The following is a 19300-nucleotide window of genomic DNA, read 5'->3' on the forward strand; positions in this document are numbered from 1 at the left end:
TCACTATTTTAATAACCTACATCGTTATAATTTTTAAAGGATTAAATCAATTTTTCTCATTCTTGAGGGGTCATAGTGTAATTTTATCATATACTAATTTCAAATAAAATTAAATTATAAAACAAACAGATCAAATTAAATAAGGCAAAAAATTTAGGAATTGTAAAAGATTCTTTTTGAAGAGAAAAAAATAAGTAATGTTTATATATAACAATCGTTTTCTTAAATGGGATATTTTACATTTGAAATTTATTCAAAATCATTTGTTTGATATTTTATATTTATTTATATGCATATATTACAAATTTTTTATAATATCGATAAATTTGAAGCAGTACATCAAAATAGACAGGTACTACCAATTCCAATAGAAAAGTGAGGCGTCTAACAATGTGGTATTGACCACCTTGAAAGGAATTATGTGGCAGATTTGTTTGAAAGACATGGGTAAAACCGTGTAGAGATAGTATTTTGGGTGGCTATAATGTTTGATGCTTTCTTTTCTTTGAGTATTTTGCTTTGATGTTTTTGATCTATGCTGATATTTGAGTGTAACCATTAGGATATATAAGGCTATTTGAATTTTTATGATTTGTTACACAGTGATTGGTTGTTTTATTATTAAAATTATGCTTTGGATGAGAAAAATAAAAATAAAAAATTCGAAACACAAAAAATGAAGTAGAGAAAGTGAACATAATGATTTACGTGGTTCGAGAATATTCCCTACATTCACGGGAAAAACCAAAGATGAAATTCATTATTAAAAAATAGATATTACAATGGAAATACATCATAAAATAAAATACCTCGCCACAATAACTATCCACAAACTTTGAGCAATCTTCTAAACGAACATCAACTATACACTTTCCACATATTGAGAAATACCTGGCAATAATAATTAACAAGTGATCAACAATCTCAAAATGTCAAAAACAATACCTTATTTAAAACATTCTAACCTCTTATCAATCATTAATGGAGACCTAAGACAGGTTCATAATTTGTGCAGATAGAAATAGATGATACTAAAAGCATTACGAAAAAAAAAAACTTGCCCCTCCATTCCTTTTGTCAACATCTGTTGACCAAAGACGACGTGCTTTTGTTGTGCCCATAAGCAGGTATTGTCCTCTTTGGATGCCCACCATTCAAGGGTTTATCACCCAAAGGTACGGACACCTCCCCAGTGGTACCGTTTGGCCATTTAACTGCCACCAATTTCATGGTTCCCAAAGCTGAATGAAAGTACCAAGGCTAAATAAATAACATATTTGGCTCCTCAACTACAACTATGTACCAAGCACCAAAATATGCTCTAACACAGGAAAGGAATGTCAGAAGAACAAATTCTCCATATAACCTATACTTACCCTATCATAAACATTGATAACATCACAGTTGAAGCCTTTAAAAGCAGGGGAAATTCATAAAAAGATTGATAGATAATATGCCAATCTACAGGACCGGAAAGCTGAAAAGCAACATTAAAAGAGAGCTGCAATGAAACTAGTTCCAAACTGCTACAGTATATATATCATTTGATTCATTTTACTCGTACCACAAAGTTAAAAGCTAGAGAGTCAAGATATAGTGAGTCACTCAGTCACTGCTATTTTTGGCTAGAAAATAAAGAATTTTTGTACCTCTAAGTAAAAGCTGAATAAATAAAGTCATATAGTCAATCACTTACACAGTGAGTTTGTATATGTCGCTCAATCCACATGATCAAAGAAGCAATATCTCATCAAGTGAATTGATGCAGCCTTTGAATGGATTCATGGTCTGAGAAATTCGGAAAACTAAGATGGACATCTTTGAGATTGGGCGGAGCAATATTTTGGGAACTCTGTTGTCTTACGTGTGTTAAATTGAGCTCTCTAATGCCATATTGTAACGTGTCCTGTATCCCTCCATTAATCCTGGAAGGATCAAACTATCACGTAAAAGACTTGTTCTTCGGAAAAACCATTGGTTAATAGTACTACGAAATGTCAAATATTTTTAACTAAAACCCCATTCTCATATACCAAATAGCTTAGAGATTAGAAGATGCAAATGAAATCAGAACATTCAATTTGCTGAATAAATGTTGCAGAGAATTGACTAACCGCTTTACTATATCAAATAAGCTGAAGCAGATGAGTTGAAGTTCTCCACTATTTTTCGCCAATTTAGACTTCAACGCCTGCAAAAATTGAATACAAAATATATAAGACTTATTTCTGTTATCATGTTGTTCATGAGGACAATCAGATATATAAAAAAAAAAAGCTATGAAATTTGTAAATGTTTAAAATGCGTTTCACATCTGTGGTTTGAGTCTGTAGAAATCGATACCAGATTTTGCTGCTTAAATTTCAATGTAATTCCCTCGGGATGACTGTTTTATAATTAATTTGAACACAAGGTATGTGGGAAATCTTGGACCACTCTCGTCCTTTACCCCTACTGCACCCTTCTTCTAGCGACGGGCAATTGGAAATATATAGCCTCTCAAGCGAGAGAAGCATATCTTTTTCTGGAAGAGAGGCGAGCTTAGGACAATCAAAGATGCCCAATAGTTGAAGAGAGGTGAGGTGTTGTAAGCCCTTGGAGCACATGAATTCCAAATTTTGAAATCTACGGATGCTGATATTGGTGAGAGAAGGTGGCAGCATCATTCCTATCGCTTCGTCTGGAAATGACACCACACCTGAGCATCCTTCACCGCTGATGTCGAGGTCTTCAAGAGAGGTGAGTCTGTTAAATCCCCATTCAACAAGTGATGTATAAATTTTGGGTGCGTTTGAGATTGCAAGTGATGTGAGGTTGGTAGGGAAGCCCTCTTCTGGAAAGGATATGTCAGCCGAACACTCCCACACCTTTAATTTACGAAGGGAGGTGAAATTGTTGATGCACTTGAAAAGGGATCCAAAATTTTCACAACTGGAAATCGTGAGTACTCTGAGATTTGTGGTGGGCAACCCAATTTCTTCAAATGAAACCAGATTTGGAAACGAAATTAATTGAATCTCCTGAAGATGGCTGAGCTTGTCTAATCCCCGCGGTAATGATTTAATTTTGTGAGCACTCCAAATACAAATGCTTTCGAGATCAGTGGTTTCACGGAAGTCTTGGGCAATGCATTCCAACACTGGACAAGCTCCAATATATAGCTTTTTAAGCATTACGGGTAACTTGGCATTTAAAAATAAGCTACTTAGCTTTGGAGAATAGCTAATGTCGAGATGTTGAAGACGATTGCATATATCGCCCCTTGATGATAACCTCATTAGAGATGGACAGAGGACTATTTCTAAGCGCTCAAGAAGACAAGTGTTGCTACACATACTCTTATTATTATTTTCTTTTTCATCAACCAAATATTGCAAATTCACGCAATTCACAATCCTCAGCTCTTTTAAAGCAGGAGGAAAGTTCCTCTCTGCAAAACAAACCAAGGCTGGACAGTTTTGAAGTTGTATTCTTGTAATGAATGGGAAAGCATGTAATACTTTTGGGAGTCTATTGAGCCTTTCACAATCCCTTATTTCCAGAGATTCAACACCTGGAATCTTGTCAAGTTGCAATCTCTCCTCTGTTTCCAAAAAGACCAATTGGGGACAATCCGCAATCGTAATAATACGATGCCCAACTAAGCTTAACCCATTTTGGGATAAAGATCCCAACTCCTCCCAACAAGAGATCACGAATTTTTCGGACTTTGCAAATCTCAACATCATCCTCTCTGCTGAAATATTAAACTTTGAAATATTTGAAAGAGACACATTTTTCAAAGAGGTAACCTTTTGTACAGACAAAGAACCTTCATCCACCAATTCCTCACACCCTATAACGCTTAATTCACACAGCAAGGGAAAACTTGAAATTGAAACTAGCAGTCTCTTACACTCATAGATTTCAAGTTTCTGCAAGGATTGAAGGATGGTTGGCAACCTTCCCAGCAATAGAGGACATTCTCTGATTGAAAGAAAACGAAGACTGGGGAATTTCGATACTTGCTCATCATCTTCACATAGGTCCCACTCCTCCCACTTCAGCATATTACCGAAACACAGAGACTCTAATGATGCAAAAGCATTTGATTGATTTTCTCCAAACAACTCAGCACCAATCTTATGTACTTGATCCAAACCACTAATTGAAAGATCTTTTAACAACAACAACCTTCCAATCGATGGTAGAGATTTGCAATTTTTACAGTCGTGAAGCTCCAGTGACAACATATTCTTGAAGGAAGAATCTGCAATCCAAGCAGAGAATTTTGAACCACCATAATTCTGAATGACGAGTTGCTCAAGCTTTTTCGAAGGATGAAGAGAGTCTAACACCCATTCTTCAACTTCTTTTTCCCTTGTATCTTTCCGAAAGTCTCGACTCCATTCCAGTACCAATCGATCAATCCCCTGCTTCTCATTTAACTTGGCTTCCCCTGCATCTTCACCCTTAACATTCTCCAACCCAGAAAGACAAAAATCACCTTTGAGGTTTGACAAATATTTCAATTCTCTGATACTATGTCCCTCACCTTCCCCTATGATAAAATTTGATACCCTTTGAAGATTCGTTAGCTTACCAATTCTAAAAGGAATCCTTTCTATTGAGTTCGCACCTCTGATATCAAAATAATGCAAGTTGACAAGATTTCCCATCTTAGAAGGTAATCTTTGAAGCCCGTAACAATTTTTTAATAATAAAGTTTCCAAATGGTAGAGAGTGCACAAAGAATCAGGTAGGCATTTGATTTCGGTTCCAGAAAAATTTAAGTAGCGAAGATGTTTTAAATTTTCAAAAACATCAGGCAACTCAGTGATTTTATACCCACTCAAAGAAAGCACCCTTAAGTAGCCAAGTCTTGGCAACAGATCAACCAAAACGAACTTCAGTTAAAAAAGGCCTCGAAAAATAATTTCTAGAAAATATTAGGGGTAGAAAAGTGCGTAATGATTTCACTTGATCAAATGCTTCGAACTTCTTCACTGTGTCATAGTCGCTGACAATATAAGAAGAATGTCGAGTGCGATTTGAGAACTTTTGTTGCATATCACCCTCCAGTTTGGAGCATATGTCTCCTGCAACTACTTGAGCTAAATCATTGATAAGGTCATGCATTACAAATCGGGACTCATCTTTACTGGATATCTGGAAAAATGACCTCGACACTAGATCTTGAAAATATTGATTTCCAATATCTTTAACTTGAGGCATAGCTTTTTGTTGCAAGAGACCTTCTGCTCTCCATAACAAGATCATTTCTTCTTCTTCGAATTCATAATCTTTAGGGAGTATGGAGCAATATGCAAAACATCGTTTCAAGTATGACGGAAGATGATGGTAACTTAATCGCAAAGCTGGAATTATGCCACACTGCTCTTCTGGTAAGTTCCATATCTCACTCTCATATATTCTTTCCCATTCTCGATGATATTTAACTGTGCGTAGCAAGCTTCCAATAGCTTTTGCAGCCAAAGGCAAGCCATTGCACTTTCTAATAATTTTCTCTCCAATTTCTTTGAACTGGGGATGTCCATCGAAGTTTCTTGCTTTTAATGCGTGCTGTGTAAATATGGATAAACAATCATCATCTGATAGCTTATCCAAATGAAAAGCTTTGAGCGGATCCACAATAGATGAAACAATTTGAAGACGAGTGGTTACAATGATAGTGGTCCCTGCTCCAAACGGAGACCGTAAGATGGTCCAATCATTATAATTCTCGTTCCAAATGTCATCTAAAACAAGTAAGAATCTTTTCCCAGTCAACTTCTCCTTCAACTTAACTTGAAGTAAATCCAAGTTACTGTAATCACATGTCTCAGAAGTGATGGACTGTAAAATTGCCTTTGTTAGAGCAATTGCATCAAAATTATCAGAAAAGCATACCCAGGCCTTGAGATCAAAAGACTTGTTGATGGTGGCGTCATTGTAAACAAGCTGAGCAAGAGTTGTTTTACCCATCCCTCCCATGCCCACGATGGAAAGGACTGAAACTCCATTCAAGTTATTACCTTTGAGCAACTCAATCATTTCTGTCTTCTCCTTGTGTCTGCCAACATACTCCACAACTCCATCCAGTACGGAAGTTGGTTGCAGCCTGGGTTGCTTTCCCTTGGAGGTTGCAGCTTGAGACAAAATCTCACTCAACCCCAAACTACTTCTTCGTGTAGTCAAACTATTCAGTCTATCAGTGATGTCTTTCACCTTCGTGATCATGGAATTCTTAAACTGAAAAGAAGTGGGAGGGAAAATACTACGAATAATCCTGTCAGGAATGAATTTCCGTATCTTACTAGGTCTGGCTTGAGGTTGAGTGTCTTGGAGATTGAGGCGTAACTCTTCATAAGCGAACTCGTCCAAGATGTCATCCACATCGTAAGCCAAGTCCTGGAGATTCTCCAACCATTTCTTCACACCCATGTTCTTGATCTGATTCTCCTCTGCATCGTCCAACACTGCTTGGATATCAGGCAATATGGACTGCCACTGCTTGAGCTGCTGGTGGAGTTGGTTGTGATCAGCAACAAAGTTGAGTGCAGAGTCAAGCGATTTGCCCACCAATAGGTCCAGGAACCCAGAAAGAGCAGCCTCTCCAATGACAGACATGGTGGAATTGTGAGAAAGAAGGTGACAAGAGAAATGGGCAAAGCCAAAATGGAAAGTCAGGGAACAAAAAAGAAAGGGAAATGGAATCTGCAAAGTTAGAGAAAGTTGAAGAAATTGGCACAATATCCTTGAAGCATGTAATAATTCAGACTATGAGGCAATGAGTTGGAAGTCACTGAGTACAGATAAAGAAGCTGCTTTTCGTGTTAATGGGAAAGGAATAATGGAAATGATGGGACCTTAGGTTTTGAATTTTGATGCTCTTCTTATCTCTTGCTTTTGGTCATTATCCTAAATTGACCTTGTCCGTATATGTAATTTAATTAAACATCAAAATATTATATTTCTCACAACTTTATCGCCAAAATATAGCAAACACCAATAAATCTAAACTTTTGAATCACAAATATTTACAGTATTTAGCATATAAAAAAAAATTTAGGGTCTAAAAATAAATTACAATTTTATAATTTTATTATTTCAATAGTCTATATATTTTTATAACTTGAGAAGATTAAATCAAATTTTATCATCTTTAAGAGAAGAAAGTGTAATATTACATTTCCTAATTTAAAATTTTAAAATATTTAAAAGCTTAAATGAAATTTTTTCATTTTAGAGGGTCCTGCCATCCCCTAGCTACACCTTGAGATTGATTGTAGCTATATTGTTAATTGACTTACTATTTTACTATTTAGACTATTATTTAAGCTTATGACTAGTTGATGTCACGAGTTAATCAGGTACCAACTTAGTTAAAAAAATTATGAAAATGTCACTCTAGTCTTTTTATTATAAAATAAATAAAAATATGTGTATATAATGGGATTTTGAACTCATACCAATTACATTAATAAAATTATTAATTTACCACTCAACTAAAACTTTAATATTTTTATACATTTTAATTTTATTGTGCACACTTTGTTGTTAATTAATTTCAAACATTATGCTTTAATTATTTATTGTATGTTATATTAAAACGCACACTTATATTCTAAATATATGATTTCCATACATACGTGTGTGATAAATATATTAATTGTAACCTATCTTACTAATTGTTGTACTAATTTATAATTTGCTTTCTTACTAGATCTGTTAACTAAACTCAAATTACCTTCCTTTTAGACCAATTAATTGACTTAAACCTAATTCAATTACATTTCTTTCTAAAGTGATTAACCAAAATAATCGATCGAACCGATTAAATGAGATTGCTTCAATTATTATAATTATGAAATCATAATCGTTTGGTTATTCGTCATTTTTTATTGGGGTTCGGTTAATTTAATTTTCGATTTTTCTAAACTAAAATTTTACATCTAGATTTGATGACTATTGCTTGTCCACACTCCATGGGAATTCTTAAGGGTGGGACCTTGGCTTTTGAATTTTGATGAAATCTCTCTGCCATTTCTGAAATTCCAATTTTCCTTTAAGGAAAACGATGACGACGATGCCAATCTAATTCCCATTCAATTAAACCCTGATTTCGACCACAGTGGCATCTAATGCCCATATATCAAATTATTATTTCCATAAACTTTAAAGCCTATTGTAGTTTTGGTTCATTCTAATATTGCCATTAAACATCATGATTAAATGACACAATATAGCGACCACACACATGTCCTACTTTGTTTTTGGGTTGAAAACATCACTGTAAATGCAAAAGGAGAGAAGGTGAAGCCTTTCAAATTCTCCACATGGCAAAATCCCACTGACATGTCAGATGGGCTGATATGGCATACCTTGTTAGAAAAATTATAAAAATATTTTAAAATTAATAAAACATATATACATCTAGAATGAATCGGGACAAATGGTTATCCAGAATCAAATAAATTTGGACAAACAATGTCTAGGATCATTTTAGATGTATATATGTTTTATTAATTTTAAATTTTTTTATTTTTTTTCTGATGTGGCATGCCATATTAGCGCGTCTTGTTATTGCATATAATTTGTTTAGATTTTTTGTTGACATGGCATGACGGTTTTCATTAACAGAAGGGCATAGTTGATTTTTGGGGGGTCACTAAGGGCTCAATAAGTTGAAATTTTTCATTCATTTTGGGGTGATTTAATAAAAAATTTAATGGCTACAAGTTTAATGGCTAAAAAGACGAAAAATCAAATGAAATATTAAAATAATTTATTTTATAAAATTAGAGGACCAAATAAATCATTACGTGATTCTTTTATATTATGGGATCATAGTGAGTTAAAGTGTCTCTAACACCAAAATGAATGGCCCTACTAGTGGTGTCATGCAAAAATCAATAATAGGCTTCTCTAGAAATCAAAGGGAGGTCTGGGAAAAATCAATTTTATTGTTTAAATATATTTAAAAATTATTTTCAAAATAATATTTATACTTTTAAAATATAAATAATGTATTTTTATTAATTAAATAATAATTGAATTAAGTCAATGTATAAAATAATACCAGAAATAAATCAAAGTCAAATTCGTTACCATTAACAAATAATTCAATCTTTGAATGAATATTTATATCAATAATACTTAATTTCTTTAGCATGTAAAAAAAATTACATAAAAATAAATAATGTTATTATTAAGGATTGTATGATGCAGTATTAGAATATAGTTTGGTTTATCTACTTCAAACACAAATCTTAAGATTAAACTAAACCTGTATGAATTAGATTGTGAGTTGAAGTGCTCCACCCCTTCCTTGGAGTTGAGAAGAAAGCATATAGGAGCACTACTTAACCCATAATGCTAAAGCAAATGCAACTATGGTTAGGTGGAAATGTAATCAAAGTAAGGCTTTGAGACATTGAATTGTAATAAGTGGATGAGGGTCATGGGGTGGGTGGGACCTCTGTTTTTGAATCTTGATGCTCCTTTTTTGCCATAGCTGAATGAATCCTCAACTTGTTCCCATAAAGGATCCTTTGAAATTCCCTATATAGTCGGTTTATAAGAGCATTAGAATGCTAATAATTAGAGTTTCAGCTTAGATTGAACAACAAAATGGAAAGTGCTAAGAGTTGCAAGAGTGTTTTGAAAGAGATACTCCATGAGAATTTTTTCACCAATATTTCTTCCAAATGCCTGTAAAAGAAAATCAAGGAATAAAAAAACATATCTATAACTATGTTCCAAGTACCAAAATACACCAACACAATAAGGGAATACCAGAAGAACATATTCAGAACATGCCGATGAAAACTGAACATTCAATTTGCTGTATAAATATGCAACACAATTAACTAACTGTTTTATCAAATCAAATAAGCCAAAAGAAGACGAGTTGAAGTCATCCACTATCTAGCTTCTCAAGTGAGAGAAGCATATCTTTTTCCGGAAGAGATGTGAGCTTAGGACAACCACTGATGGATAAGTTTTGAAGAGAGGTGAGGTGTTGAAAGCCCTTGGAGCACATGAATTCCAAATTCTCAAAATTTTCAATGGAGATAGATGTGAGAGAAGGAGGCAGCATTCTTCCTATCCCTTCTTCTGGAAATGAAACCACGTTTGAGCATCCTTCACCGCTGATATCCAGTTCTTGAAGAGAGGTGAGTCTGTTAAATCCCCATTCAACAAGTGATGTATAAATTTTGGGTGCATTTGAGATTGCAAGTGATGCGAGGTTGGTAGGGAAACCCTCTTCTAGAAAGGATATGTCAGCCGAACACTTCCGCACCTTTAATTCTCGAAGGGAGTTGAAGTTATTGATGCACTTGGGAAGGACTCCAAAATTTTCACAATTCTCAATTGCGAAAAACTCTGAGATTTGTGGTGGGTAACTTACTTTCTTCAAATGAAACCAGATTTGGACAGCTAAATAATCAAATCTCTTGAAGATGGCTGATGCGGTCGTTGAGAGCACTAAAAATATCCTATTCCCTGTAAAATAATAAAAATAACAGTAAAGGGGAAGTAGGGTCGAATCCTCAGGGACTGGATTGTACGAATGCTCGTTTCTTGAAATCTTGGACAATTTCTTGGCTAAGAAACTTGCGTTCTTGAAAAAATAAAAAATAAAAAATAGAATTAAGAATTTCGATTTGGAAAAATAAAAATAGTATTTAAATTAAATTGAAATTGCGAAATTAAATAAATGACGGAAATTGAGATGGAGAATATATAAAAAATAATAAAGAGAGTTAAAGGAAAAGAAATTCTTATTGGTAGATTCCAGCCTCTAGTTGTCTCATTCCGCCTTGGGTTCAATCCTCAGCTTTTAAATAACCCTTCTCAACTCAAGTAAGCCAGTTATAGTGGAAGAGGACGCCTACGAACACTAGCTCCAAATATTAGACTTACGATTTTTAGGGAACCTGACTCTAGCCAGTAATCTATGCTAGATAAACGTTTCTCAATGGCGAATCCCACGCCATTTTGTCTCTTTGGCTTGCCAACCTCTGACGCAGTAAGTTAACGAACCGACTGTGTAACCCTTCCAGAACATATAAAGCGACTGCCTTTGCATATGCTGAAAAGCTTACTTCTTAAGGGCCATGGACAAAAGCATCAGCCCGTAGTGCGGAGAAACGATGAATACTTGGCAAGAATGCTAAGTACGGATTCTAGGCCTCAAGAACCCTTTTTAGGGGAATATTGACAACTTTCGGCTAGATAGATTTTAGTGGCTTATGATAATGGTGGAAAAGAAAATAAATATAAAAATGGAAAAGGGGATTTTATTGAAAGAAAATATGAAGAAACAAAAGCCTAGACTTTCAGGGGGAGAGTGTTTACAGAAAAAGACGAACACTAAATAGAGTCACTTCACCCCTTATTTATAGTGCTAGGGAGATAGTCTAATTGAACTTAAATTCTAAAAAGATAAATACATTTAATTAAAGATAATTAAAATAAAATCCTAAATTTAAATAGTCCTAATAATTATCTTAATATTAATTATCCTAATATAAATAAAATGGAGTCTTATAGAATAAAATCTCTTCTTTTTGCGTTTTTAGTCATTGTGTCTTCCATACTCGCACTTTTGGCACAATCTTTTTCCTGTGTTACATATCAGCCCAACGTGTCTCCAAATTCGCACTTTTGTCCCTTAATTTTGCTTTTGCCTCCATATCAGTCCCTAAAAGATAAAAGGACATAAATAACTTAAATTAGTAGGATTAAGCTCAGAATAAACACATGATTAATACATAAAAATACGTTATTCTTATCAATGGCTGAGCTTGTCTAATCCCCATGGTAATGATTTAATTTTTTCAGCTCCCCAAATGTCAATTCTTTCGAGATCAGTGGTTTCAAGGAAGTCTTGGGCTATGCATTCCAACACTGGACAAGCTCCAATTTATAGATGTTTAAGCATTACGGGTAACTTGGCGTTTAAAAATAAGCTCCTTAGTATTTAACATCTTCGAATTTAGAGATGTTGAAGCCGATTGCATATATCGCCTTTTGACGTTAACCATATTAGTGATGGACAATCTTCTATTTCCAAGCGCTCGAGAAGACAGTTGTTCTTTGTTTTTGATGAACTACAAGTAGAGGGTAAAAGCTTTAACAGTAACATGATTAACACCACTTGAACCCACATTACATTTGGGGTGTGAATAACCTTAGTCATCAGACCAACATAAAAGATTCTATTATTATTTTCTTTTTCATTAACCAAATATTTCAAATTCTCGCAATTCTCAGTCCTCAGCTCTTTTAAAGCTAGGGGAAAGTTACTCTCTGCAAAATGAACCAAGCCTGAACACTCTGCAAGTGTTATTCTTGTAATGAATGGGAAAGCATGTAAGACTTTTGGTACTCTATTGAGCCTTTTACAATCCACTATTAACAGAGATTCAACACCTGGAATATTGTCAAGTTGCAATCTCTCCTCCTCTTTTTCCAAATAGACCAATTAGGGGCAATTGACAATCTCAATGAATCGGTGCCTGACTAATCTTGACCCAATTTGCGATAAAAATTCCAACTCCTCCCAACCAGAGATATCGAATTTTTCAGAGTTTGCAAATCTCAACATTATCCTCTCTGCTGAAATATTAAACTTTGAAATATTTGAAAGAGACAAGTGTTTCAAAGAGGTAACCTTCTATACAAACAAAGAACCTTCATCCACCAATTCTTCACACCCTTCAACCTTAATTTGCGCAGCAAGGGAAAACTTGAAATTGAAGCTACCAAACTAGAGCACTCATAGATTTCAAGTTTCTGCAAGGATTGAAGGATGGTTGGCAACCTTCCCAACAATTGAGGACATCTTTTAATTGAAAGCTTACAAAGGTTGGGAAATTTCGATACTTACTCATCATCTTCACATAGGTCCCACTCCTCCCAATTCAGTATATTGTCAAAACACAGAGACTCTAATAATGCAAAAGCATTTAATTGGTTTTCTCCAAACAACTCAGCACCAATCTTGTGTACTTGATCCAAGCCACTAATTGAAAGATCCTTTAACAACAATAACCTTCCAATCGATGGTAGAGATTTGTAATTTTTACAGTTGCGGAGCTCCAATGACAACATAATTTTGAAGGAAGAATCTGCAATCCAAGTAGAGAATTTTGCACCACCATAATTCTCAATGACGAGTTGTTCAAGCTTTCTTGGAGGACGAAGAGAGTCCAACACCCATTCATCAACTTATTTATTCCTTGTATCTTTCTTAAAGTACGAACTCCATTGCAATACCAGTAGATCAATCCCTTGCTTCTCATTTAACTTGGCTTCCCCAGTTCCTGCATCTTCACCGTTAACATTCTTCAACCCAAAAATACGGAAATCACCTTTGAGGTTTGACAAATATTTTAATTCTCTGATATGCTGTCCATCACCTTCCCCTATGATAAAATCAGATAATCTTTGAAGATTGGTTAGCTTATCAATTCCAAAAGGCATCCTTTTTATTGAGTTCGCATTTCTAATATCAAGATAATGCAAGTTGACAAGATTTCGCATCTTTGAAGATAGCCTTTGAAGCCTGTAACAGTTTTTTAATAATAAAGTTTCCAAATGGTAGAGAGTGCACAAAGAATCAGGTAGGTATCTGATTCCCGTGTCAGAAAAATTTAAGTAGCGAAAATGTTTTAAATTTTCAAAAACATCAGGCAACTCAGTGATCCAATACCCACTCAAAGAAAGCACCCTTAAGTAGCCAAGTTTTGGCAACAAATCAACCAAAAAAACTTCAGTTAAATAAGGCGTCTAAGAATGATCACGAGAAAACAATAATGGTAGAAAAGTACGTAATGGTTTCACTTGATTAAATGCTTCAAACTTCTTCATATTTGTTAAAGGTAGCAACAAACAGCAGTATGTATGTTTCCCGGATAAAATACAGCAACTACAAATGTACGTATGTTATCCGGATGAAGTATGTTTTTTTGCAACAGACGGCCTGTATATGATATGACAGAAAACTTTTTAACTGGATAGAGTTGGTCAAATACTTTTCAGTTTTAGACAGGTCCTAGGTTATCATTAGGATATATTTAATGTTTGTTCACTTCTACAAGTTAAAAATATTGTTGTAGCCTTCTATATGTACATCATACATTTGATGAATTAATCTGACGAGAATAGCTGATTCTTGTTCTCTTAGTTTTCTCACCCCTTTTGCTTCTGTTTGTTTTTGGTTACTTTCCTTGCAACTCTCATTTCTTTGAACCTCCAACATATTTCATATTTTATCCGGAATTATTGCTTTGTTGCTCTAGCTTAAACAAGAGCTTCATATTTTATCCAGATAAATTAGTTTTATTCTGAATGTGAAGTCTTCTTGCAGTGAATGCATGGTGGAAATCTATTCTTCCCTGCATCTCTACTTGATTTCTCCCTTTTATCGACCCAAGGTTTCTTCCCCTTTTTCCTAGAACCTGAGCCTTCTTTGGCCTTTGCTTGGAAAGCTCCTTTAGGATGCTCTTCCTGCCTGTTGGCCCTCTTTTGCTTAAGTGCATATAGGGAATTTACCAACTCAGAAAATGAGATGGTTGATAAATCCCTCGAGTCCTCCAATGAAGAAATATTTGACTCAAACTTCTCTAGGAGAGTTGTAATGACCTTTTCAACAACTCTACTCTCACTGAAATTATCACCAAGGAGCCTAATGTTATTGACTATGGCCGTTATTCTGTCAGTGTACTGCTTAATGGTCTCTGACTCTCTCATCTTCAGATTCTCAAAATCCCTTCTAAGGTTGATCAGTTATTGCTGTCTTGTTTTGTCTGACCCCATAAACTCCTCCTTTAGCTTCTCTCATGCTTTCTTTGGTGAATCACAAGCCATTATTCTTGTGAAGATCACATCAGAGACCCCATTTTGCAAGCAGGCTATTGCTTTATTCTTCTTGGCACACTCTTCACTGTGTTGCCTCATCTGAGCAATGGTTGGATTGGCCCTCAATGGAGGTGGTTCAACATCATTCTCGATCACACTCCACAAATCATGTGCTTGAAGGTATGTCTTCATCTTAACTGCCCAAATGTGGTAGTTTTCTCCAGCAAACACAAGTGGTGGTGGTAGTGTGAAACTCATCTTTGCAGCACACACTACATGGCAGCTGATGAAAGTCTGTTCAAAGAGCTCGACAGAAGTTTTGCCTCAAAGATCAGGATTAGTAATGGAAACCTGATTGAAGCCAAAGACAGGGGCAATGTGGTGATCAACATAAAGTCAGGTAACAAAGTGATTTCTGATGTACTTTTTGTGGCTGACATAGATCAGAATCTACTTAGTGTTGGTTAGCTTGTAGAAAAAGGTTACTCACTTGCTTTTAAAAATGGCTCATGCATTGTTGAAGACTCTTATGGTCAGGAGTTGGTCATAGTAGCAATGACAGACAGGTGTTTTATGCTTGATGTGAATCAACTTGAGAAGAAGGCTTATACCAGCCTTGTTGATGATGCTGGTCTATGGCATAGGAGATTAAGACATGTTAATTACAAGTCACTTGATCAGTTGCAAAAGTTGAACTTAGTTGAAGACATGTCGAAAGTTGAAGCCAAAGACACTGTCTGTGAGGTTTGCCAGCTTGGTAAGCAAACCAGGTTGCCTTTTCCTGCTAATGTGGCATGGAAGGCTCGAGAAAGACTTGAGTTAGTCCATTCTGATGTCTGTGAACCAATGAAGATCTCTTCCTTAAATGACAGTAAGTACTTTGTGCTGTTTATAAATGATCTAACCAGGTTTTTCTGGGTTTATTTCTTGAAGTAGAAATCTGAAGTGTTTGAAGCCTTCAATAAATTTAAGGCATTGGCTGAAAATCAATCTGGTTGCAAGATTAAGGCTTTGAGAACAGATAATGACACTAAGTATCTATCTGAAAGGTTCCAGAAGTTGTGTGAACAAGCTGGGATTCATCATTAGCTAACAACAGTCTATACTCCTCAGCAAAATGGAGTATGTGAGAGGAAGAATCGAACAGTACTTGATATGGCTAGATGTTTGCTGTTTGAGAGCAAGCTGCCAAGTAAGTTTTGGGCTGAGGCTGTTAATACCTAAGTGTACCTGCTCAACAAGTTGCCAACCGTTGCTGTGAAGGAAAAGACTCCTTTTGAAGCCTGGCATCGAATCAAACCTTCTGTTTCACACCTAAAAGTGTTTGGTTGTGCTTGCTATACCCTTATTCCAGCTGAAAGGAGAACCAAGCTTGAGAGAAGGGCTGTTCTAGGAATATTTTTTGGCTACAGCAGCATCAATAAGGGCTAAAGGGTGTATGATCCCTCTACAAAGAAGATTTTGGTGAGTAAGGATGTGAAGTTTGATGAAGGTAGAGTATGGAGCTGGAAAGATGCTGATGCAAAGTTAACTGATGAAGATCAGTTGGACAGCAGTTTGGAGCTATCTGATGAAGGGCCAGTAGATGATAATTTTGATGAAGCGCCTGTGAGAGGGACAATGACTATTGTAGAAATCTATCAAAGATGTAATGTTGCAATAGTTGAACCTTCAAATTTTGAAGAGGCTGCTAAAGAAGAATTCTGGAAGAAGGCTATGGAAGCTGAAATGGAGATGATCCATAAAAATAACACATGAGAGCTGGTTGTTAAGCCAATAAACAGAAAGATCATAGGTGTCAAATGGGTATTCAGGACTAAGAACAATGCAGATAGATCTTTGAACAAGAATAAGGCCAGATTAGTTGTAAAAGGGTACAGTCAGCAGCAAGGTGTTGATTATTTTGAAACCCTTGCACCTATTGCAAGGTTAGACACCATAAGGCTATTGTTTGACTTAGCTGCTCAAAAACAGTGGAAAGTGCATCAATTGGATGTAAAGTCAACATTTCTGAATGGATTTCTCAATGAAGAAATCTTCATAGAATAGCCTGAGGGTTTCAAGGTCCCTTGTGAGGAAGACAAGGTTTACAAGCTCAAAAAGGCATTGTATGGCCTAAAACAGGCTCCAAGGGCCTGGTATGACAGAATTGATGCATACCTGTCGAAGCTTGGATTTGAGAAGAGCATAAGTGAGCCTACACTCTATGTGAAGAAGGCTGAGAAAGAAATATTGTTAATAGTCTCACTTTATGTGGATGACTTATTGGTTACTAGTTGCAAGAGTGAGCTGATTGAAGACTTTAAGAATCAAATGCTAGATGTGTTTGAGATGACTGATTTAGGTTTGATGACCTACTTCTTTGGTATGGAAGTTAATCAGAATGAGCTTGGCATTTTCATAAGCCAGCAAGCATTTGCACAGAAAGTTTTAAGTAAATTCAGCATGTCAAAGTGCAAGCCTGTTAGCACTCCTGTTGCACTAGGAGAGAAACTCTCAAGCATCAATGAGTATGATCGAGTAGATGAAAAGGGGTATAAGAGTTTGGTTAGTTGCCTACTCTACTTGACAGCAACGAGGCCAGACATCTTGTATGCTGTTAGTCTTCTATCGAGATTCATGCACTACTGCAATGTTGCACATTTTAAAGCTGATAAAAGAGTCCTAAGGTATGTTAAAGGCACCATAAGCTATGGTGTGAAGTTTGAGAGAGCTAAGGAACTGAAGCTGGTCGGTTATTCAGACAGTGATTGGGCTGGCTCGGTTGATGATATGAAAAGTACATCGAGATACTTCTTCACTCTAGGATCAGGAGTTTTTAGCCGAAGCTCAAAGAAGCAACAAACTGTTGCTCAATCAACAGCTGAAGCAGAGTATATTGCAGCTGCTGGGGTTGTTAATCAAGCAATTTGGCTTAGAAAGCTGTTGGATGACTTTAATGCTGGTCAAGCTGAAGCAACATATATCAAAGTTGACAATCAGTCAGTGTTGCAATTACCAAGAACCCTGTGCTTCATGGTAAAACTAAGCATTTCAAGATCAAATACCATTTTGTGAGGGAGGTAGAGTTGTCAAAGGAGATCAACTTGGTCCATTGTTGCTCAGAAGTTCAATTGGCATATATTTTGACCAAGCCATTAGCTGCCACCAGGTTCCAGTATTTGAAAAAGCAAATTGGAGTATGTTGTTTTGTAGCCAAGGAGGAGTGTTAAAGGTGGCAACAAATAGTAGTATGTATGTTACCTGGATGAAATACAACAACTACAAATGTACGTATGTTATCTGGATGAAGTATTTTTTTTTACAACAGACGACCTGTATATGATATGACAGAAAACTTTTTGACTGGATAGAGTTGGTCAGATACTTTTCAGTTTTAGGCAGGTCCTAGGTTATCATTAGGATGTATTTAATGTTTGTTCACTTCTACAAGTTAAAAATATTGTTGTAGCCCACTATATGTACATCATACATTTGATGAATTAATCTGATGAGAATAGCCGATTCTTATTCTCTTAGTTTTCTCACCCCTTTTGCTTCTGTTTGTTTTTGGCTGCTTTCCTTGCAACTCTCATTTCTTTGAACCTCAAACATATTTCATATTTTATCTGGAATTATTGCTTTGTTGCTCTAGCTTAAACAAGAGCTTCATATTTTATCCAGATAAATTAGTTCTGTTTTTCTTCCTGTGTGAAAAACCCAACAATATTGTCATATTCGCTGACAATATAAGAAGAATGTCGAGTGCGATTTGACCATACCATTGACCATACCAGTCTTTTGTGCCAAAAATTTGTTCATCAAATGGAGTATTCTCCTCCTTCACAGCCTTAGTTGACAACACATCTTGCCTTGTTCCCTTATTCATTACAATCTTGTTTCTTCTTGCATATACAGTTTGCTAGTATAATTTGCTTGCCTTCAGTTTGCCATTTTACACCTACTCGAGCTTGCATTTAGACCGTTCGCCACTTTGGCTTGCACCCACTCAGGTTTCATTCATACTTTCCACCACTTCAGCTTACAATTCGACAAGCTCACACCTTGAATAGCTCACAATTTGAATAGCTCGCACTTTGCTTACTGTCTTCAATAGGCTAACAACTTTGACAAACTTGCACTTTGGCTTATTGTCTTCAACAGGCTCACACCTTTACAGCTCGCACTAAGCTTCCACATGTTACTGAGCTCTCACATTTGACAGACTCGCACTTCGCATATTTGTCTTCAACAGGCTCACAACTTTACAGGGCTCTCACCTTTATAGCTTGCACCACTTGCTCAGCTCGTAGCTCGCAACATCTTGCTGAGATCGCATCACTTGAAAAACTTGTAGCACCACTTGTTTAGCTCACAGCTCACACATCTCGCTGAGCTCGCAGCTCGCACATTGGACAACTCACATTTTCTTGAAACTCCTCCTCCAGCTTATTCCAAGCTTGTTTAGGAA

The 19300-nt window shown here is 36.0% G+C and overlaps 1 protein-coding gene across 8 annotated transcripts; it reads right to left on the reverse strand.

Annotated features, from left to right (window-relative positions):
* Nucleotides 1–682: 682 nt before the first annotated feature.
* Nucleotides 683–6952, reverse strand: LOC108471898 (putative disease resistance RPP13-like protein 1). 8 transcript variants are annotated; one of them, XM_053021642.1, is made up of 6 exons: nucleotides 2344–6765; nucleotides 2115–2191; nucleotides 1697–1925; nucleotides 1062–1241; nucleotides 810–891; nucleotides 683–726 (listed from the first exon to the last, which is right to left on the reverse strand). In XM_053021642.1, the coding sequence occupies exon 1, from the start codon at nucleotides 4656–4658 to the stop codon at nucleotides 2364–2366; it is 2295 nt and encodes a 764-aa protein (XP_052877602.1). In that variant the 5' UTR covers nucleotides 4659–6765; the 3' UTR covers nucleotides 683–726; nucleotides 810–891; nucleotides 1062–1241; nucleotides 1697–1925; nucleotides 2115–2191; nucleotides 2344–2363. The 8 variants fall into 8 exon arrangements, with proteins under 8 accessions (XP_052877602.1, XP_052877604.1, XP_052877600.1 ...); XM_053021640.1 differs by adding an exon at nucleotides 1377–1477 and having other exon boundaries at nucleotides 704–891; XM_053021644.1 differs by lacking the exon at nucleotides 1062–1241.
* Between the last annotated feature and the right edge of the window lie 12348 nt (nucleotides 6953–19300).

Source organism: Gossypium arboreum, chromosome 11, assembly GCF_025698485.1.
Source record: "Gossypium arboreum isolate Shixiya-1 chromosome 11, ASM2569848v2, whole genome shotgun sequence".
NCBI lineage: Eukaryota > Viridiplantae > Streptophyta > Magnoliopsida > Malvales > Malvaceae > Gossypium > Gossypium arboreum.

What these genes read in the sequence shown, in the direction of transcription:
- LOC108471898 (XM_053021644.1), bottom strand. Translation starts at nt 4,658, where the DNA reads ATGGGAAATCTTGTCAACTTGCATTATTTTGATATCAGAGGTGCGAAC.